The 23,321-nt window shown below is 49.9% G+C and overlaps 1 protein-coding gene across 5 annotated transcripts in view; it reads left to right on the plus strand.

Moving 5' to 3' along the window:
* The first annotated feature begins 543 nt into the window (after window positions 1-543).
* pard3bb (par-3 family cell polarity regulator beta b) overlaps window positions 544-23,321 on the plus strand; it is a 148,667-nt gene continuing 125,889 nt past the window's right edge. For all 5 annotated transcript variants that reach the window (XM_084688631.1, XM_084688634.1, XM_084688632.1 and 2 more), the window contains exons 1-3: window positions 544-849; window positions 1,144-1,409; window positions 8,021-8,122. In XM_084688631.1, coding sequence (XP_084544757.1) covers window positions 1,293-1,409; window positions 8,021-8,122 — 219 coding nt within the window. In that variant the 5' untranslated portion in view covers window positions 544-849; window positions 1,144-1,292. The remainder of the gene's footprint in view (window positions 850-1,143; window positions 1,410-8,020; window positions 8,123-23,321) is intronic.

Consider the following 23,321-nt stretch of genomic DNA (forward strand, 5'->3'; position numbering starts at 1 on the left):
CTTCTTTTAAAATGTTTTGCTCACATTACAAAAATGGTGGAAGTTTAAGAAATGCATTTACATTTGAATTCTGTGTCCAATGCAGAGCTAATTCTGTTTGAGTTCACTTTAATAAAACATACTTTAAAAAGGTAGCTTTTCAAAATAACTTTCAACAACTTCTTTGTGATAATCAAAGCTACACTCTATCCCAAATTCATAAATTACTATTTAAATGCAATTCCAACGTATAGTCAGAAAAAATTGCACACATGCACAAAGCCCATTCTCTTCAGGGGCTCATTAGGAGAGTTGGAATTCAATGACCCAGAAAATAAATGGAGCCCATCAATTAGCAGTTCGGCTACATCTGCATACGTTTTTGTATTTAATTATAAAGGCAAGATCCTCTCCCTACTTAAGCTGTAATATCCTTTTGATGTTGAAAAGGCTCTGGAAACTAGACCATTGATTTGCAGTAACTTCAAATGTATGTGCACTCGCTTTCGAATTGGTGCACTGTCCCTTTAAAAAAAGTGAATGCAAAGTTTCGAATACAGCGAGTTGGTCAGGAACTGAACACCTCTGGTCAGGAACTGGCCAGGAATGTGAAAGACACCAGCCTGTCATCAACCTTCGTTTTATGAGTTTAATCAATGATATGTTGAAATTTGGAATATAGAGACGAGAAGTTGGTCTTGGTCGTTTGGAAAAAGAGGAATTCCGTGTAGGGGAAACACGTATGGAAAAGTGATGTCCGATGCCAGTATCCATCATCTCAAAGTTCAGCTAGCTGGCTAAGTTGCTATCAGTTAGCTTATAGCATGCTAGCAAACAAAGTTAGCTGAGTTAACAAACTTAATTTAAGAGGTACGAAAACAACTTATCTTGGTTTGCTAGCTAGTTCTGAGTTGCTTTATACGTATTCGTTGCGTCTCTAAAGTAATTTTTGTTATCCAGTAACAAAGCCAATACTGCTTGTAGTTAGTATCTGTATATCAAGATAGCTAGTTAGCAACCTGCTTTCCAACATCAAATGATGCTATAGCTAGCTGGGCAAGCTTGCTTTCATCCAAGCGTCTAGTTTGACGTAAAGGTAGACCTGTGGAATATTGAAGTACGAATACAGATACTTGAGATCACTTCTTTTTTTTTTTTACATAGGCCAGGAATCAGTAGACACTGTGTGTTGTATCTGACACCTGTTGATGCTGACTGCAAAAGTACGCAGTCGGGGGATAAGCAGCTGGAGGAAGCAAGGTTTTCATCATCAGAATTCCAAAGGCCCAGTGCGTGTTGGATGAAGAGGTGCCATGAAAGTAACGGTGACGTTCGGTAGGACCGGTGTCGTCGTCCCATGCAAAGAGGGATGGACAGTCCGGGATCTGATTCAACAAGCCACACAGAGATATAGAAAACTGTTGGAACAGGTATGTCAGTACATGAATAACTTAAATACATATTTTGACCGCAAATAGCAATGTTCCTTGAATAACTAATGAGGTGGTACTTCAATTCATGCGGATTGAAATTAAATTCAAGGCAAATTTTTGCCCCAAAACATGAATGGAAAATGTACAGCACACTATTCTCTGATATCCAATTCGGGTTTCTTTTCAAGGTCTTGGGGAAATTAGCAAAGCAATGATGGTCTAAGTTGCAATAATTGCTGTATTAAATTTTAAGCAGATTTTATATATATAGGGAGCAATGATAGACAGGGCAGGTGTGAGTTGTTCCATCATTCTTCAGTGTTAAATGCAAATTACTTTTATGATTCTCTCAGATTCCTTGGTCTCCAGGGAAATGACCCCTTCGACCCCTATCAGAGATGCCTCTCCTCTCAGTGCCCCACATAATATTGACTCCATTATTTAAAAAGCACACCACCAGTCGTATATGCAATCTCTTGAATCCTCTCTGTCTGTCTTTCTCTCTCTCTTTCCTGTGGAGAGATAGAGTAGCGGATCCCCTTGACTCATTCATTCAAAAACCTTTATCCTTAATAAACGGTAGCCTTACAGTCTCACACTGCTGTCCTGCAGGGCTGGCAGGAATTTGATTCAGACTACAGCTGCAAGACTCTCTCTCTCTCTCTCTCTCTCTCTCTGTCTCTGTCTCTGTCTCTGTCTCTGTCTCTCTCTGATATATTGTAGTGGTGACTGGGAGGCGGGCAACTTGACTGATCTGTGAGCTGTAGTTGTGATGCAGAGAGGCTAAACCTGCAGGGATAGCCACCTCTGTCCCTCCATCTTCCCCTCCATCTCTCCCTTCATCCCTCCTCCATCTAATCGTCTATAGTATTTATCCTTCCATATCTATCTCCATCTCTCCTTCCATCTTTCCTTTTATCTTTCCCTCCATTTCTCCGTCCATTTCTCCCTCCATCTTTCCTTCCATCACTACCTCCATCTCTCCCTTCATCTCTCCTTCCTTCACTACCTCCATCTCTCCCTCCATCTCTCCTTCCATCTCTACCCATAGGAACTAACTAAAGTAGATCTACCAGATCTGACCAGACAGTTCTATTAACGCAACTCCCACGATGGTACGAAACTGTGTTACTTGTTTAATAGCCTTATCACAAAGCCAAGGTTACATTAGCAACCACTAGGTTGGCGTGCGTTGGGCTGTGTGCAGGGAGAGCTCTGGGATGTGTGTTGTTACTGCTGATGATGCGTGTAATGGACCATCTAGACCTATGTTGATCCGTTTCCTGTTGAAAAGGAAAAGCTCTGCTGGGGGGAAACTACCTGTGCTGGGCTGAGCTGTCTGGTGGTCCCACACCTCTTCGCTTCACTCCCGTCTCCCGTCTCCCGTCTCCGTCATGTTGGAGCTACGAGTCAGAGAGATGAGATAACCACGTTTCCAGCACGACTGGGTGTTGTTCATTAGGCCTTACCAGGGAACACACAGTGGAACCCGGCGAATGTAAGATTACAGCGGCTAGTTAATTCAGTTGATTTAGACCCCATTATCCTCAGATGATGTGGAACTAATGTGGGTGTCTCAATGTCTCTTGTCTCGCTCCCATCCCTCGTGAAGTATTTACCTCAGCTATGATGACACTCTGAGGAGGATTACGTGTCATTGATATTGTCATTTGAATGAGCTAAGCTGATATTAGAGGGTGGTGAAGAGCTCACGTCCAATGGCGCTGAGGAAAACTTGTGCGTCTTGAGCTGTTGAATTCACTTTGCTGGCACATCAACTCTCCTATCGATTCACACATTCAGCGGCCTATGTAAAAACGAAATAAAACCCTGCACATATGTTAGAAATGACCATGGCTGTGGTCTAGCCAGGTAAGGATTCTTATCGCTGTGCGATTTACTAGTTTATCATGTCTTATCCGTGTCACCCATCTGCCAGCGCGCACAGATCCGTTTAATAGAGTGTATAATGGATCACTCAGTGGTCTAGTGCTGTTGTTTTACAGCCTCGTTCACTGTCCCAGTGCCAGCGGGCTGCCTGGAGGCTACTAAAGCAGCTCTGTCTCAGATCATCAACGAGGGCCAGCGCCTGGCTGTGTGCTCGTCAAGCAGCCCTGTGACGTTTCATGCCTGGCACTCACTGTCCATAGCCAGGCATTAGACGATTCCATGCACGCACACCCCTAGCCTGGTTCTTGCTTGATCCCTGTAGCAGGGAACCACTGCACTGCAGTCTAGGTGGACCCAGTGACCCACACAGATATCCGTTATTCGCTTCTCCTTCAGGGGAAAGTAGGACAGCCTATGGCTCTGTATACTTGCAGCCAGGCCTCCTGTCTCTAAGGCTGTGCGGCAGGTTCACTACCCACTTGGACAGTGAGATGTGTCAGGCCTGCTGCTGCTACTGTGTAGGAAGTTGTTCTGGAGTCCTTTAAGAGGCGTACAGTACATGCACAGAGTGTGTTTAGCTGCGAGTGACGACTCCATGCTGTTATCTCAGGGGGATAGAACACACAGTGGTCTCTCTAATTACCCCATCTCATCCACGCCTATTGAAGTCAGACTCGCCCGCGTTCCTTTCATTTGTTGTTATGCTAATCTGCTGTATTTCACTGCGGCTGACTGTGTAATTATGAGTTTAATGTGTGGCAGGATTAAAGGGAAGTAAGCAACAGCCTAGATTTAGTTGCTCTAATCTCCCCTCTCGACTCGGGGCATTTTAAAAACGGCGTTGTGTGGCTGTCACGTCTCGTGCAGGTCCCCCACTCTCAGCCACAGCACTGCGTTTTAAAACCTGGTGTGGGGGGGGGGCTTGACCCAAGAATGCGGAGAGCAGCCTCTGAATCTAACTCAGGCTGGCAGACCAATTTATCAGCCGCTTTGTTTGAAGTATTCAAGGAGGTGTTAGGAGTGTCACGGCAGACACTCCTGACGGGGGAGGAGTCAGGAGAGACGGGGGGGGCGGGGGGGAGGGGGGGGTTTGGATTGCCGTGAAACGGAGCAGGTCTCCAGAGCTGCGGAGACGTTTGGGAGTGTGTGTGTGTGTGGGGGGGGGGGGGGCGCCGTCAATACCTGTCAGCCTCCCCAGCACCGGGAGAGAGAAATGGTTGTGCCTCATTTGGGAGCTTCCAGAGGCAGGGGTGGAGGCGGTGGTGGTTGAGTGAGTGAGGGAGTGAGATAGACGCAGTGTTGGAGGGAGTGGGCGGGATGGGGTAGAGGGGGGGGGGGGGGGGGGGTCACTCAGGAAGTTATCAGCTGGTTGAAAAGGGCCACTTAATTACGAAGACCAATGGAGGCGGGAGGAAGGGGAGCTGCTTTTTCATTAGGGCTCTGGAATGCCAGCTGCCGGAATGCTGAGCTGGCCATGCCAAATGAGCTGATATCATCGGAAAAAGCCTGGCCGCGAGCCAGAAAATAAACAATTAGCCGGGGAGGGAGGACCGCTATACGTCAGCGAGTGTGTCGTCGGGAGGAGAGTGCCACACGAGGCGAATGCTCAAGTAGCCGTGTGGAATGTAGCTGCCAAGTCAACACAACACGGCTCACGGTCTCATTGTTCCCGAACCGCAGCGTGTGTCGAGCTATGACTAAGATGTTTCACACGGTGTCCGTGTGTGTGTGTGTGTGTGACGGTGTAATGGTGTGTTTGGGGGATCATTTAACATCCCAGTCGTTAATTTAGAACTATATACAGTGCGCCAGACATGACCATAACTCACGTCTGCCTGTCTTGTCTGTAACAACACCTTTTGCGGATCACCTCAGCCAAGCCAATCCGTCTCTCGCTCGCTTTGATGGAATCTACCTCACTCTGTGCCGGGCTACGTCTGGCGAGGGTCCAGCCAGCGTCAGCCCTCCTATTTCACCCTGACAGAGCCTGTCTCTACTATACTGCTTCAGGCCAGGGACTAGGAGAGCTCACACCTCTCAGGCAGTTAACACGGGACCCGGCCCACACTCTGCTTTTATAGCGGGGTCATTGTGTCTGACAAGCACAGTATCTCCCCACAGCTCTCTCAGCGCTATGGCTTGGGCTTCTTCCTCCAGCACTCTGTCTGTTTCGGTCTGTCTGTTTCTCTGTTTGTCTGTCTGTGTCTCTGTTTGTCTGTTGCTCTGTTTGTCTGTCTGTGTCTCTGTTTGTCTGTTGCTCTGTTTGTCTGTCTGTGTCTCTGTTTGTCTGTTGCTCTGTTTGTCTGTCTGTGTCTCTGTTTGTCTGTTGCTCTGTTTGTCTGTCTGTGTCTCTGTTTGTCTGTTGCTCTGTTTGTCTGTCTGTGTCTCTGTTTGTCTGTTGCTATGTTTGTCTGTCTGTGTCTCTCCGTTGGGGGGGGGCATGCTGAGGGGTTGCACGAGGAGAGGAGAGAAGCCGAATGAGGGGAGAGAGGAGAGCCGTCTGCAAACCTGAGTCTTTTTCTCCAGTCTGTTGCCTGAGCTCATTAAGGCTCTGATACACACACACACACACACACACACACACACACACACACAGCCCCCCACCTTGTCATATCAGTGCCCTCCATACAGAGAAATATTACCTTCATTTACTCTCCAACATTTGTCGAGAAGCACCTCATTTCACTCTGGTCATCATAGGCTACACATTATGATAGAAATGGAGATAGCGTTGGCTCATTTCAAAGCAAAATGGAAAATATATTTTTAATATAGCCTCTGAAAGCCTTGGGAGGGAGCAGGGGAGGAGATTCATTGTTTAGCTGCTGCGTCTGTTATTACATTATTACCATGATTATCATCATTATCATGATCATCGTCATTACCGCGTTATTATGAGGCTCTGTTATGAGGTTAGGCAGGGTAATGAAGCTCTGACATATCCTACAGAGGCAGACCAGGGATATTACCATTGGCATCTGTCCCACAGAGTCACACGGGGGATATTAGCGTTACGGTCCACCATCCTGTTCATTGTCAACCCATGACGCTAGGCTAGGCTAACTGCTCGGTTTGATTAACATCAGTTCATTACCAGACCCTGCTGTCTGCCCTATGTCTGCCTGAGACCCCCCCACCCCCCCCCTCCCCCACCCCACCTTAGACAGCCCTGAGCAGGAAATTGACCTTATTATTCAGCTATTCTGGGTTCCCAAGCGGTCTTGTCTGTGCGGTCACACGCCAGGAGACCCCCTCCGTCCGTCAGTCCGTCTGGCCTGATCTGCACCATCACTCTGCTCATTGCCCCTCCACGCTGCCTCATTGAGTCTGGTGGGCCCACAATGCAACATGAGAGAGGAACACGCCACACGCAAACACGCACACTTTCTGTTATGACTGGAGAACCTGGACTGGAGAAACCTATGCTCTAATGACAGCAGTGTGGAGAACAAGACGTATACTCAACTGAGCCAGGGCAAAGTTAATGGCGCTAACACATCACTTTAATGTGGTTCCCGAAGGGGAAGTGGTGATCTGACATGGAACTGGCCTCATTGTGTTGTCTGTTCTGTTCTGTGTACACGAGATAGAAACCCCAGGGCCTGTGTGTTTTTCATACGTTTGAAGAGGAACTAGTTACTAGGTCATGTTCCTAAGAATACCCCAGATTACGTTGAGAGTGTCACGCGATTCCCGTGCTTTATCCATGATCTTCAGATCATATCAGTTTCTCCTCTGTGCATGCTGGGGAGAAACGGCAGTGGGGATGGTCATGAAGCCGGTTGAATCAGGCTACCCTCCAATCTCATCAGTCTCTCATCAACGACATGGGAATTAGGCTGGAATAGTATCTCCTATCTCCCTATCTGGTCTCTATCTCCTATCTGGTCTCTATCTCCTATCTGGTCTCTCTTCCCCTGTAGCCCCCAGGGTAACACAGGGTCACCACTGGGATCCACATCCACAAGCCAGATCTTCGTTCAGATAGACCGTGTCACAAACCAGTTGATGAGATAAGTTAGAGAGATTAGGTTGCCAGTTCTGCTTATCGGATAACCTGCAGTCACCACAAATCTTTAACACTTCTGCTTTTGTAGAGTTTCTCAGAGGATAAACAACAGTGGTAGAGGGTCGGGGGGGGGGGGGGGGGGTCTTCATGGGAACACAGAAGCGTTCTAGTTCTAGTTAGTTTGTGTTTGTTCCAGGTCATTCTTTAACTCATGCATTCTCTCGGGAGGGCCTCAAGGTTGAGCTGTGTGCCGTGGCAGGGCTGTGTGGGCCCACTGTGTGTATACTGTACTCAGGACTGACTCAAGTATACAATACAAACCAAACACTATGCTAATTATGCAGGGCGGCTGCCAAACAGCAATGAAAGACTAGGGCTGGGTATTTGAGGACTGTTTGTTTGTGGAGGCTATGTCAACAAATAGGAAACCGTCTATGAAGTGGAACGCTGAGAAGCAACTCGTGGTTCTCGTGTATTGCTTATCTATACTGTCAGCGCTATGAAACATAGTGAGAGACATCACACTGGAAGATAAAGCGCTACACTCACAGACACAGGTGTCGAGTTAAAAAGCATTGGCGTGCTCAAGTTCCCTCGCCCGCTTTGTGTTTTGACTGTGACTCAGTTCATGTGGAAGTGTTGGATGAGAAGTACATTGTGTGACATACTGAAATGAGGATGCTGATGTCGGACTACTTCCTGTGCGCAGGAGGGTGACTTCCTGGTTCGGACCCACCATGTGGAGTATTGTGACGGGGGGATCCTGGACCCTGACGATGTGCTAAGCGACCTAGTGGAGGACAAGGACAAGGTGAGTACCTCCCCTGTCTCTGGGGATGGTCTGGTCTGGGCCAGGCGAGCGGGTGATCGTGGGACCTCCATGGTTGTTTACTAAGCCCTACTGTTGATGCGACACGTCAACATGGTTTTTCCACTGTGGAACAAAGCCTTGTCCTCTCTCTGACTGAGTTGGCTTCACTAGAACATTGTAGATGAAACGGCCACCGAAAAAACTCGCCCTCCGGGCTCCATGTGCTGTTGTCTAGTTCCTGTGAGGACGGCCTGGCATTCTGAACGTGGCTTTGCAAGGATACGAGCAAGGCTTTAAGATCCCCCCCCCTCCAGCCACCCCCCACAGACAAAAAGTAGTAAGACCATCTCTAACTACAGCACAAAGGGCCATTTTCCTCTTAATCTAATCCCTCTGACGTTGGGCCTTTTTTTGGTTTTATCAGATCCAGGCCTTTTTGATTTCGGCAGACTAATTAAAAAATCCCAGTAGTTAGACTAGGCATGGCTGGGAGATGGCAGTCACTGGAGCTCCGATCTGCTGCCTCGCAAACCCAGTATTAAAGGAAAAGGTGTTGTCCTCTCACTGGCCCCTCGGGCTGTGTCAGTTCCAGTGAGACCAACAGTCCTGCAGTAGAGGCTTCGTTCTCTGAACAACCTGTTAGCTGCTGCCTGGGTCGCCAGAAAACTTGTAGCTGGAGGAGCTGCTATTATGGGATGTCATGAGGCCTTGGGACATGCAGTGTTTGTGTCGAGCCACCAGCCCTCGCTCCTCCGCTTGATGCAAAGTCCCTAGTGAAGATTGCTGGTATTGCATTTCCCTGGCTGCACCCGGCTCAATCCCGTTATTTGATTCTATCAGCTCCAGTTTTTTTTTTTTTTTTTCTTCTGGTCCTCGGTTTTGGGAGCTTTGATGCGAAAGTGAGCACTTGCCATAGAAACGATCAGCCATCTTTAAACAGCTTTGATGTTTGGTCTACTTAACAATACGTCTGTGGTTTATCTACCCTGGCAACACAGCCAGCTGCTGCTCTCCTCTTCTGCCAGTCATCTTTTCAGACCGGCCCTTCATATGTGGAGATCTAGGAAGACGTCCACAGAATAAGAGCTAGGGGTTATTTCTGGTGAGGATCTCACTCTCTGTCAACAGGAAATGACCAAATAAGGCTGTGTTGGGGCGCGATGTCCCACACACACACACACACACACACTCCACCCCTCCCGCTCCCCAGAGGGGCGGTTGTGGTGTTGCCATGGCGAGGACTGTTACAAACGCGTCAAGAGTTGTTCCAGTCAGTGTTTGTCTCGTTCTCTGGGTCAGGGGCCTGGGTGCTGGTGGATGGATAACCTGTCCTCTCTCCTGGGCGTCCTGCCTCTGTGTTTGTCCCACGGTGATGGATTCAGATCCTCCTCCTCGAACACTGTTGTTTGGTGTCGTTCCTGCTCCAAATCCCAGCCCATCTAGTCCTCTTCTCTCCCACACTGCAGTCACACAACGCCAGCCTGCCTTTGACCCTAGCAACCACACCGAGCTGCCAAGCCCCTCCCAGGAGTGGAGAGAACGAGCCAATCAGAGGGACTTTGCTCATGATTTGAATCCGTGGGTTGTTGTGTTTCTGTCAGGGGACCTGTCCGACAGGTTTGTGTCAGCAGTCAGCATGGTTTATGGCTGCTTAGCTGATAGACATGACAACAGGCCGTGTCTCTCCATAACAGAGCCATGGCTGTATGGATGACCAGGGCAGGTCGCCTCTCTGTCTGTCCCTGTGGACCGGTGCCTCATTGATTCGCCCTCCAGCCCAAAGAACATCTTCCATAGGAATGGCAGATAGCCCCTAATTGAAAAGGATTTGTAGTGCCGAACTGGGGCTGTGTGTGTTGGTCTTGTGAAGTGGCCACACCCACTCTGGATAGTGCTCAGGGTGACGTGCGCTGGACTTTGACGCTGTAAAAGCTGGAACGAGCTGAGAGATGAGGGATGTACGATGTTAAGCTGGGAGGTTGTGGAGGAGTGGAAGATGGAGGTCTGTGCATGAAGGAGCACCCTGCCATGTGGCCCCAGCTGTAGGGCTCTGGGTCTGGGAGCTGGGGGAGGCAGAGCAGCACCATGGTTGGGGGGGCAGACTTGTCAACACACACTCACACATACACACACCAGGGACACACTCACTACGGGAAAGTCCTGCTCCACTTTCCTCACCCCAATCACCACCCCAAGGCCTACCCAACATGCGTACACACACATAACACTCACACACACTCATATATACACACACATACACACACCCACACCAAGTACACACTCATTACAGGAAAACTTCTGCTCCACTTTCTTGACTGAAACCACTCCCCCCCCCCCCCCCCCCTGCCTTGGGTGCGCACACCTAACAGGCAACGGATTCCTCCCATGTGGTAATAATGTGTGTAAAGTCTAATTTACTCTGGTTGCCCCTAGTGATGCGCTACAAATGTCTCTCTCAGCATAAACCGGGAAAGGAAATGAATGCATTGAAATATTCATTTGATTATTATAAGGTTATAAGTCTGCGAGCTGCATATTGAATTGGAAGTCTGGAAGAAGTCTCCGGGCAGTACTCGGCTTTAGAACAGCAACTGGGGCCACGCCTGGACGTCAGTGTTAATGACCAGAGCGAGGCGACTGTGAGGCTGTCCGTGGGCCTGCAATGGGAGGTGTTTGTGGAGGATAGACTGCAACTGAAGGACATGCAATCAAGTGGTTGACACTTGGCCCTCTTGTGCCCCCTAGAGCTTGTCACGAGCACAGGCGGTCTGCTGGGAGCCGTCTCCTTTCAAACAACACAGTAGGACATGTGACAATTAAACGAGGGGTCCGATTTGAGTACCGTTTGAGAGCAGAGGGATGTAGATGCAGACGAACAGGAGAGATTTACAGAAAGCAGAAAACATTTGGCGATACTGGGAGTTGAACCCTGGATCTTATCCAGCTCATACAAAGCATTCTCTTTGGAGTGTTTGTATCTGGTGAGCCTCATCTACCTACAGATTGATTATACTTCTAGTGCAGTCCCTGATATGATATTTAAGCCTACAAGCCCAAACCTGTGTTTATAAAAGGTTAGCCAGTGATGGAGGGGAAAGAAACAGAGTTAGTTGTTTAAATAATATTGATGTGTGCTCAGAAGGTTAATGAAATCCTGCAGTCATTCATCACACAGTGGAGCAGCCAGGCAGCCTGACCACACCGAGAATCAATCACCCACCCAGCCATGCCCACGGTGACACACACACACACACACACACACACACACACACACACACACACTCAGAAAGCCCAGTCACAGTTCGGATGCTAACAGGTCAACAGTAAGTATTCTAACGTGGGCGGTTGTCTTGTGTTTGGAGCGCGTCGCTGGGTATTCCAGGTGACATTGATAGGACATTCTCATCAAAACGTTGACACATCCAATCAGACAGAACGTAAGCTAGTCATTTTCTCTCCGCTGATTGTATTGTCAGCGGCTGTTGTTCCCCCCCCTCCCCTCCCTCCCTGGAAGCTCACAAAAGAGGATGTCCTTCAGAAGAGCCTGGTTGTCGTAGAATGTGGAAGATACATTCTACGCCTCCCAAGGCTTCTGAATCCACCATGCTGTCTGTGTCCCCCCCCCCTCTCAAGACCTCCCCTCATGAATCCACCATGCTGTCTGCTCCCCCCCCCCTCTCAAGACCTCCCCTCATGAATCCACCATGCTGTCTGCTCCCCCCCCCCTCTCAAGACCTCCCCTCATGAATCCACCATGCTGTCTGCTCCCCCCCCCTCTCAAGACCTCCCCTCATGAATCCACCATGCTGTCTGCTCCCCCCTCCCCCCCAAGACCTCCCTTCATGAATCCACCTCGTGTTCCGCTCTCTCAGTCCGGGTGGGTTCTTTTCCTCAGCGCATCCAAGTGCAGGGGGTTCCAAATGGTTAAGTATCGATGGAGAGTTACAAATCGATGGTCTGCAGGGCGGCAAGGCGGCAGGTCAGCGCAGGAGGCAGCAGGGGGCAGCAGGGGGCAGCAGGAAGCAGCAGGAGGCAGCAGGAGGCAGCAGGAAGCAGCAGGGGCCGGCAGGAGGCAGCAGGGGACAACAGGGGCGAGCAGGAGGCAGCAGGAGGCAGCAGGGGACAGCAGGGGCCAGCAGGAGGCAGCAGGGGGCAGCAGGGGCCAGCAGGAGGCAGCAGGGGGCAGCAGGGGCCAGCAGGGGCCAGCAGGAGGCTGCAGGGGGCAGCAGGAGGCAGCAGGAGGCAGTAGGAGGCAGTAGGAGGCAGTAGGGGGCATCAGGAGGCAGCAAGGGGCCAGCAGGAAGCAGCAGGGGGCAGCAGGAGGCAGCCGGAGGCAGCCGGAGGCAGCCGGAGGCAGCAGGGGCCAGCAGGGGCCAGCAGGAGGCAGCAGGAGGCAGCAGGGGCCGGCTGGCTACTCCCGCCTCTCCGGGGCCTTACAGAGAAGGACAAAGGAGCAGGGAAATGATTTCAGGCCTGCCTCAGAAAGCATGGTTTTGATTGGGAGGCAGAGCTGAGAGCTGGGGGCTTGGATCCTGCCACCAGGCCAGCCACTGATTCAGGCTCTGTGGGGAGGCAGAGAACACACAGCAGTGGTTCCTAGCTTCAACCTGCCATTTCAGTGTCCTGTCTCTCTATTTTGGTCTCTCTCTCTCTCTCTCTCTCTCTCTCTCTCTCTCTCTCTCTCTCTCTCTCTCTCTCTCTCTCTCTCGCTCGCTCGCTCTCTCTCTCTCTCTCTCTCTCTCTCTCTCTCTCTCTCTCTCTCTCTCTCTCTCTCTCTCTCTCTCTCTCTCTCTCTCTCTCTCTCTCTCTCTCTCTCTCTCTCTCTCTCTCTCTCTCTCTCTCTCTCTCTCTCTCTCTCTCTCTCTCTCTCTCTCTCTCTCTCTCTCTCTCTCTCTCTCTCTCTCTCTCTCTCTCTCTCTCTCTCTCTCTATCTCTCTATCTCTCTATCTCTCTCCCTCCGCCCGTCTCTGCCTGTCTGTTGCTCTCGTTCTCACCCTCTCTCTTTTGCTCCCACTTCTTCTCGTTTCTCTCTGTTTTTCTCTTTTTCTGTCTTCCATTCTATACCTTTCTGTTCTCTTCTCTTCTCACTCTCCAGACTCTTAGGCCCATTCTCCTTTTCATCTCGCTTTCAGTCTTTAACAAACACCGAACAAAGACAAAGAGAATTAGCAAGTTAGCAGGCCTGTTGAAATTAATCAGTTCAATTGATGTCATTATGCATGATAATGTCAGTCCCTGATTACTGTGAGGTGGAGTGCTCGGCCCCACGCTGCTCTTTAAGCAGCCTTTAATCAGGGCTAATCAGACGCCTTTCACCCACGCCACAGGCGCCAGGCAGCCAATGACAAACACACTCGGCGCTCGCTCTCCTCTCTCACCGTCCAATGGGATTTGCAGGACTCCCACGGAGAGAACTCTGCGACCGGCGTTCGGTTCCCCCGACCCCGGTTCCCACCCGGGCCCACCCAGGCCACGTGAACCCCCCGGCGGGGAGGCCATTGGCATTGGCCCACCTCTTCCGCCCCCCCCCCCCCCCCCCGATGGAGTGATAAGGAGGAAGTGGAGAGGACCAGAAGCTGTGCCACGGGCATCCTCTGGAAACAACCTCCCATGGAGACTGCTGGGTGGGATGAGTCCAGAGGCGGAGCACACTTAAAGTACAGGGACATTCTCCCCGAGGCAAGTAGGGTGAAGTGCCTTGCCCAAAGACACAACGTCATTTGGCACACGGCCGGGAATCGAACCAACAACCTTCTGACTAACAGCCCGTCTCCCTAACCACTCAGCCATCTGACCCACAGTTCTCTCCCACTCCTCTGCTTTCCGAAGCACACACCTCTCCGGGCCCCTCTACTGTTATAGCTTATGCTTCCTGCAGTGTTCAGCTGGTTCGCCCCCGCTAGCATGTGAAAACATAGGATTGGTGGAGGCTCCCACACGTAGGCTAAACCAGGCAGAGATACGACTAGCCATTTGTGGAAGTATGTTGTTGGGGCTGCTGTAGAAGGCCGCCGTGTGCTGTGTCTGTCGGCTGAGCCTGCCTGCCTGCCTGGGAGAGAGAGAGTTGGCGTAGGTGGAGGGTGGACTCTGAGCAACTCAGCAGGGGTCCTGTCTGACTGGGGAGCAGCAGTACGGGCTGTGTGTGTGTGTGTGAATCTGGCACAGATGACCATATCCAGCCGGCAGAACAGAGTCTGGTGACCGTGCTGAAACAGAAGGCATTTCCATATTCCGAATAACAAATCTGTTCTACTCTATCAGTGTTTGCCCTAGGATTGTTTTTAGCAGTGGGGGCAGGTCTGTCCGACCCCCTCGGCCGAAATAAAGTTCTAACCCTATATTTTGGAGTAGGTTAATGTAAAAGTCTAATAACAAATGCATTATATATATTGCATATATTTTTGTCCTATATATATATACATATGTCCTATATGTATACATATATTTTCGTAAAGCAATACAGTTAGGCTACTTAAAGTATGTTCTAAATGGCAGAAATATGCTGCCAATTACTAATTGACGTAACAACTTATTGTAAATGGTCAGTAGCCTAGCCTATCGAGTTACTCGAAAGCATGTACACTGTCGGCTTCATTTGATCTTGATAGGCTAAGCATTCTGTAGCAAATAATAATAATATACCCACTATTAATTAAAACTACTTCAGCATAATAATGCACCTAAAATACAAACGTGAGCAAGGGCAGCAATCGCTATCGAATCAACAGGCATGCAATTATGCTAGCAGGGGAAGAATACAAACAACGAAAATCACCAGTTAACTTAAATTTGCAATAACTGTAGACCAATAAAATAACAGGCTTTAATGAACTGAAAACATAAGTTATACGACTTACAGTTCTCAAGGACGCACACACGCAATCTCAACTGCGCTGTGAAGCGTATGTCCTTGCTATTCTCCGACATGCACTCTAACAATCACTGCTGATAGACGGCCTAAAATCTTGTACAGCCCCTATTTCTGATACCGTGGCGGCAGAAATTTAGCCGTGGCGGGCCGCCACGACAAAATCAACACAGGGGAAACACTGTCTATATTTCTCCACCCCATTTTTCTTTCTCTATCTCTCTCCTCAGCACTCTATCTTTCTCTTTTCTCTCTCTCTCTCTCTCTCCTCCCATTCCTCAAGCCCTCTCCCTCTCACCGACCTCTGTCATTCTGTCAGGTCCTGACCTCTCTCCAGTCTCCATCACACGAACATGACATCACACTTGTTAACCAATTAGCCAGATCTCGTCTAAACAATCATTTCACTCCGACAGCCCCCACACCACTAACGCAGGGCCGCACCTCTCCTTATGTGCGAGCTAATTACACAGCGATGCAGCCATCAAGGCAGAATCGAGGCTCATCATTAGTAAATAATAGTAGAGGGTTTAATGCTGCTGCTCGTTAGCTAAGAACACTGTCTGTCCTCTCCCTCCCTTTTCCAGCGGACCCACATATCTCCTTCCTCCCTGTCAGGTCCCTGACATTAATAATTCATTGGTTGTGTTTAATTAGTGTTAATATAAATGAGCCTATTAAGAGCTTATGAAAATGTTGCGTTTAGCGCGGAGTCTGTGGTAAGGAATGATAATGGGGGCCGTCAGATAGCCTGACAGAGGCTGGGGCTGAAGTACTGATGGATTGCTGCTCTGCTTTGTGACTGAGCCGATAATGATGTTTTTACTGCTTTTCAGTTTAGACCAGAAGTCGACGATCATCCCCCAACACTCGCAGCCGTGTCTGTGTAAAAATGGAACATTTCCTTCTCAAGTTCAGTTAATGTTGTTTTTTTTTTTTTCTTCTTTAGCTTTACTCGGATCCGGCTGGATTAATTTCATTCATTGTCAGTGATGGATTTTTCCAAAGCCGTTCTATATTTCAGTTTCTCTCTTTCAATTCTCGAGGCGTGCGGATGGTAATGGGTGTGTGTGGACCCGGGCCAGGACTTGTCCCAGGCAGTGGGAGGTACCAAAGGGGTGTGATGGAGCCAGAGGTGGTGTTCTAGCGCTCCCAGACTCTCCAGCTGGGAGACATGATGAGAATGGTAGTGTTGTGACGGAGAGGCACAAGTCATTGCCATTCCTCATAACCACCCACCCCCTCTCCCTCCTTCGCAAAAAAACTAATGCACCTTATCCAGCCCCCCCAAGCCCCCAACCAAGCCTCCTTCCCCATCTCCCGAAACCGCAGCCTCGTGCTGGAGCCTGTGTTTAAGCCTGCGAGGGGGGATGCTGCTGCCTGACCCCTCCCCAGGCTCTGGGCTTTCAGCCTGTCAATCGCAGGAACAAAAGCCTGCGACCAATCAGGTGGAGGCGCTAATGACCCTGACAGAGTGCTCATTACCCAGAATGCCTCACACAATAATCCCCGGCAGTTTTCGCAAACCTGCAGCACATTAACGCCTCAAATGACAGAGCTCGGAGAACGAGGGGTCTCCAGGATGGCTGAGGGGGGCAGGGGGAGGTGTGTGTGTGGGGGGGGGGGGGGGTGCAGGATAAGGTCTTTACTTGGTGATTATTTATGGGTAGAAGCTCTGGCTGTGAAAGATAATAGAGAGAGTAGTGGGCCTGGCACGGTGACCAAACTGAGGTAGTGTACTTCTCACTGACTGGATGCCATGTTCAGGTTGCTCTGATAAGCCCCATGGAGACGTCGGCCTTTGTGATTCTCTTCAGTAATTGGATAACTGGGTCAAATATGGTCAATACAGACCCAGACATGATTGAAAGCCTTTGTTTACGCTGTGGACTTACATTATCAGCTCCCTGCAGCACTGAAAGCCACATGGTGGTGGTTCCCGTCGTTGGAATAATATTGACAGTAATTTCACATCTTTTCCACAGCTCCCCAACACCACACCTTTGTATTCTTTTCTCTTCCAGAGTCCAACTTCCTGGATAAGGGTTGAGGTCTCGAAGTCTCTGGGCAGTCAGGGTGGAGGGGTGCAGCCTACCCCTCCCCCCCCCCCCCCCCCCCCCGGTGTCTGAGAAGTGGCTCTGGCTGTTAGGCCGAGTGTATCAACATCCGTTACCCTCCCTCTTGACCTCTCACCTTTGTCCAACCCAGCCCCGGTGGGTGGCTGGCTTGGCTGACTGGTGTGAATGGCGCCCGGTAGGAAAATATTGACGGGGTCCTAGTGCAAGCTGGCTTCATTAACGCCCCCCCGAGCCGTCAGACGTTTCCACTGTGTCGTTCAGTCATTTATGCTGAGGCCCGGCCCTGCATGGGGTTGTTGGTGTGCTGTCTGGGCCCGCAGACGAGCTTGGAGCAGCATGAGAGGAGGAAGGAGGCGAGGGTGGAGGGTGGAGGGCGAGGCGGGGGAGGCCAAGTGCAGCACGCAGTTCTTTTCAAGGGTAGAGGAGCTATAAAAATCTATACGTTTCCTGTCGTGCCAGTCCTGTGCGTAGGCCTAATTGATGTGTTAGTGGTGATTCGTTGTGGCGCAGCGATCAGTCAACACAATGGAGAAGATGACTCCACCCCCTGGGGGGGTGGGGGTTGGTAGGGGGCGGGAGAGGGGGGTGGAGGTAGGCCCTCATTCCCTCCTTAAATCACTCCTCTCATTAAAGACTAATGGAGGACCCTCCACACCGCCTCATATCAAGTGGATGTGTGTCATATACCAAGTGTGTGTTTGCGTGTAATGTACTGCGTGGAACGTGTGTGCGTGTTTTGAGAATGATGCATGACGTTTGTGTGTGTGTTCCTGTAATGTGTGTGTGTGTGTGCGCAGTGAATGAGGTGTGTCGGTGTGAGTGTGTGGTGCACGTCATACACACACCTCATTTATGAGGCATGTGTGTAACAAATGTTGTGTGTGTGTGTGTGTAATGCGAAGTCCTATTGGGGGGTTCATGGGCCAGGCGCTGTACAGCATGATTTAAATGAGCATAGAATCGTCAGTCATAGAGCTACTGATGGCACCATCCATCTAAATCTTTCTGATGACTCCACGCCATGACAAGGTACAGCGCCGGGCAAAGGGGGAGGGGCCTCCAGTCTAGATTACAGCGTAATGTTCCATTACTTTGATTGCCCTCACGTTACAAGCCAGCGCATGGAGAAGAGACAATAAAAAAGAACACAAAACATTGAATTAAATAGCCATTTTAATGCATCGCTGTTAATTTATGAATGTGTTTTGTGTTTGATTTGCCACGAGCAAGGTAGTTAAACTGTATTCCCTAGTCTCCAGACGCAGCGGAGTGGAATAATGCACAAGGCAATCTAACTGGGAGCAGATTTTATGATTCACAGTCATTTACACATCAGCCTGACTGACTACACCATCTGTTTAATGAACGGATCTGTCTATACCCTGGAGACACACAAAGCCAGCCTAGGAAATATGTACTGTAGTGGGCAACATTAGGGAAGCAGGTACTGATCCAATGCCAGACCCACAGGGCTCAGGTTGCTTGTATGGAAGTCATCACGATGGTAGGTGAGCTCCTAAACAGCTTTTTTCAGCTGTCACGCTCACCAGGACTCTGCTGGAGACTGGATGGGCATGGTGTCACAGCTGGGAGGAAACCTAGTGGATCCCAGAGCAGGATTGACCATCAGGCGCACATGGAAAACGTGTCTGAATTCATATCTAATTTTGTCGTGTGCCCCAGTCTCTGTTCTGATGGCTCCCTTATGCAGCGTAAAGACATAACCATAAACACGGAATGTTCCACCAAATGTTTTTTTCTCTCCATTTTTTTCGTGTGACAGGAAACAGTCCTGTCCGGCTGGAGACTGGATCGGTGCGTAGTTGAGCAGGATACCACTGCTAAGCTAATTGTTATTATACATGTGTGTGCACACAGTCTTTATCCAGAGTCTCCATAGGGCCAACAGAACAGAACTTAAGGACAATGTGATACGTATTGGTTAACGCCATCATTCGGAGTAGTTCAGTAGGTAGGTGACTATGAGTAAGAGGCTAAGAAGTGGAGCAGGAACAGTGAGTACCCAGATGGTACTCACCTTCACCCCTTCCATCTCTCCCTCTCTCCTCCTGCTCCGTCCCCCTCTTCCTGCCCTGCCCCAGCCCACTCCATCCCTCTCTCCTCCTGCTCCGTCCCCCTCTTCCTGCCCTGCCCCAGCCCACTCCATCCCTCTCTCCTCCTGCTCCGTCCCCCTCTTCCTGCCCTGCCCCGCCCCACTCCATCCCTCTCTCCTCCTGCTCCGTCCCCCTCTTCCTGCCCTGCCCCGCCCCACTCCATCCCTCTCTCCTCCTGCTCCGTCCCCCTCTTCCTGCCCTGCCCCACCCCACTCCATCCCTCTCTCCTCCTGCTCCGTCCCCCTCTTCCTGCCCTGCCCCGCCCCACTCCATCCCTCTCTCCTCCTGCTCCGTCCCCCTCTTCCTGCCCTGCCCCGCCCCACTCCATCCCTCTCTCATCTAATGATCCCAATCAAGTAGCAGTCACGCCTCTCTCTGAGTGCAGACCAACTGCCGGCTACACGCATGCTACATACATGACCCAGCGCGGGTCGTCGGGGTTAATTGGCAGAGTGAATGAAACGGTAAAGCCCACAGTTTTTATGATCCTCGCCTCTCAATTAAAGACAACAGTAACACCTGGGACCAGCCAGCCAGCCAATAGGAAGCAGCCAGTGAGGAGGTCCAGAGCTTAATAGTGTTATTGTGATGTGAGCCTTCCCATCAATCCTGCACACAAATTAATTACACTAATGAATGGGTTTTATTGATGAGATAGTAGCTTCTGTAGCCGCCCAACTCCATCGCCTGGTGGAATGATGGTCTGTCTGTCTGTCTGTCTGTCTGTGCAGTATGTCTGTGTGTGTGTGTGTCTGCTTTAGATATCTGCCAGCTCCATATTAAGCTGAACGGATTCCCAAAGCAGAGTCAATTATATATCAGCCACTGTTGGATCAAGAAGCCTCGCCGAGATTTGGGGCGATGTACAAAGCGTAGCGCTTTTAGAACACAAGCTCTATCTGCCAAAATAACAATGTACAGGATGCAGTGCACATTCTAGACTTTTTATTCACCCTATCACGTGTCTTAGATGGAGAGACAGAGACAGAGAGAGACAGTGTTCTCCTGTGAAGAGCAGGTGTGTTCTGTGTGATAGGTGGTGGTGGGGTCCCCCCCTACCCAAGCTGGTTGGTCTGTGCGCGGCGTTAAGAGCTAGCCTGAGATTTACATACATTGACACAGTCATTTCCAATGCGAGAGCATTAAAGAGTGTGTGAGCGATGATAACAGGGTGCTCTAATTGCCTAACCCCAGCTCACTGGCCTCGGCAGCGCCACCCCATAATTCCTGTCATTCACCTTGAGGAGGTGGAGGTAGACAAGACAGAGGGAGAGACTCTTGAGGTCGGCGGAGAGAATGGGTGGAGTAGCTACACATCACCACTGCTTAGAACATACTACACGGAACCACATGGCTCTTTGAAACACACACAGATACTCCCATGATACTCCCTCAAACACACACAGATACTCCCATGATACTCCCTCAAACACACACAGATACTCCCATGATACTCCCTCAAACACACACAGATACTCCCATGATACTCCCTCAAACACACACAGATACTCCCATGATACTCCCTCAAACACACACAGATACTCCCATGATACTCCCTCAAACACACACAGATACTCCCATGATACTTCCTCAAACACACACAGATACTCCCATGATACTCCCTCAAACACACACAGATACTCCCATGATACTCCCTCAAACACACACAGATACTCCCATGATACTCCCTCAAACACACACAGATACTCCCATGATACTTCCTCAAACACACACAGATACTCCCATGATACTCCCTCAAACACACACAGATACTCCCATGATACTCCCTCAAACACACACAGATACTCCCATGATACTCCCTCAAACACACACAGATACTCCCATGATACTCCCTCAAACACACACAGATACTCCCATGATACTCCCTCAAACACACACGGCACCGCAAGTCTTCTCGACACACGCCGACGTTCAAGCACTCACACGCGGGCGCCAGGTAGCGGCGTTTCCGCGCCATTACACATGAACACGGCTGTAATTAAGAGCCTTAACCTCAGTGTGTGCAGCCCAGATGAGTGGAAACACTGTTATAGATCTCTCTACCCTGGATACCCAGCCTGGGATTGATTTACCATCAGGGTGCAGCGGAGCGGATGGCCGAGGCTTCACATCCGGATTAGCAGAAACCTGTATTACCAGAGTCTCAACAGCAAACACCAGCACAGAAACCAGTCAGACACTGCATGGTCAGTGTGTCCCCTGTTTAAATGGTCGAGTTACGTAGCTTATTTTCTTCCCTTATTTTCGAATTATTTTCGTCTTCTTAGGGAGGCGGGCAGGTCTGAAGTGGTTGTGTAGCAAGCTTGCGGCCTGGGCGGGCGCCTTTCATATTCATCTAGGAGGGAGGCAAGGATCTAACCCAGTTGGGCTTAAAATGGATATTAAACGTTTGAATTATACATTTTGAGAGTGATATAAAAGGATATTGGAATAGATTAGCCTTTTAGGCAGTTTCCAGGCAACGTGTGCAGTCCAACGCCGAGGAGTGTGTCGGCCTATAGAAACCCTGGAGTGAACCCTATGCTAATTAGCTCGTGGTTTTGGTGCGCGCAAGCTATTTGTCCTGAAGGCCTGGGAACGGTCTCCAAACAGCTGCCGGGCATCCTCTCTTCCCGCTTCCCTACATAATTAATAGATCTGTAGATCTCTAACGAGGGTGCTAAAGTCATCTCTTACAAGTAGCTCATCTGGTTGGGTTTGGAGCCTTTTACCAACGATGCAGAGTGTTGACTGTCTACCGCTGCAGGCTGGAAGTCAGAGAAGAGCTCAGTCAGAGCTGTTGGGTCACAGTTTTTTGTCTTTTTAGAAGTGGGAAGATGCTGATGAGGATGTGTGCGAGAGGGTAGGAGATGACGAGAGAACGAGAGAGAGAGAAACAGGGAAAAAGAGAGAGAGCACTCTCCCAGGAGATTTCACAGTCACTTAAACAGCTTAGCAGAGGTCACCCCCCCCCCCCCCCCCACGTCTCTCCTCCACTCATCTCTGGTCCCCTGTTAGCCCAGCAGGTCCTGGCTCATCTCACTCCACTGCACCGGAATGATGCGACCCTTCAGCCAGCCCCCCCCCCCCCCGCCTCGGGTTCACCCCCACCCCCTACCGCCCCCCAACAGTGAAGCTGACTTGGAGTAAATGTCTGTGTTTGATGCTGCTTCCCCATCGCCAAAATGCGGTCTGCTCAAACTAGAATCCAACCGCTCACCCAATCAGAGGTGTAGGTGAGCGACTGTGCGCTCTCTTTAGACTCCACCCTATCGCATGCTGCTATTGATCACCTGACCTCAGCCTGGTCACACCTCCTAGAGGACCACGGGATAGACATCAGCTATTAAACACACAGGAAGGATAGCAGCACTTCACCTGATCCCATTACCGGCTCCGCCAAGAGCTCCTGTTAGCACGGCTGGTCAATACTATTCCTATACTATTCCTATCAACAGCTTCATGCAGCTGTTGATAGGTTGGTTGGGACAGTTCTGGTCGTGGGTAGTTAAACTCTGTAGGGACCCCCATGAACCATGACAACCAGGGGAGGCTAGACCCTGTCTGATCCGGTCCAGGTGGCTGTTGGCTGGGCAAGATTACCCCCGATTGAAAGCTCACTGGTCCCAGCTTCCATGGTGTGAGTAATAAGCCAAGCACAGGCCTACCTCCCAAATGCAGATTAAGCCTGAGATTAAACAAAGACTAAAGAGCATTGTCAATACAGATCCTCCATTGAAAGTGTTTTATTTTTTATTTTTTTGAGGCTTAGGCTTTATCTTTGTGCAGGAAATCACGCTTTAACAATTAACCCTTTAACAATTCCAGTAAGACCCTTTAAATCTCTGGAGCTCCCCAATTCCAGACATGTGAAGGGTTAAAACCCCTAAAGCCAGTGGGGCAGCAGTGATAGGCTGTCTGTTAGATATCAGGTGACAGGGCTCTAATCCCATTGATATGGAAATAATCCTAAAGGATTGGTCTTCTCAGACCACCAACAAAAAGTAGTAATCATCTGAAATCTGAAGGCTAATGCTGCATCAAAAGACACTGTGCTTCTTTGTGTGTGTGTGTAAAGTCAATTGGAATGGGTCCTGTGGAAATTGTCTACAGTGTCGTGAACAAAGGAAGCCACGAGA

The sequence above is a fragment of the Hypomesus nipponensis genome, chromosome 23 (assembly GCF_054491055.1).
Source record: "Hypomesus nipponensis isolate SF chromosome 23, ASM5449105v1, whole genome shotgun sequence".
In the NCBI taxonomy this organism is placed as follows: Eukaryota; Metazoa; Chordata; class Actinopteri; order Osmeriformes; family Osmeridae; genus Hypomesus; species Hypomesus nipponensis.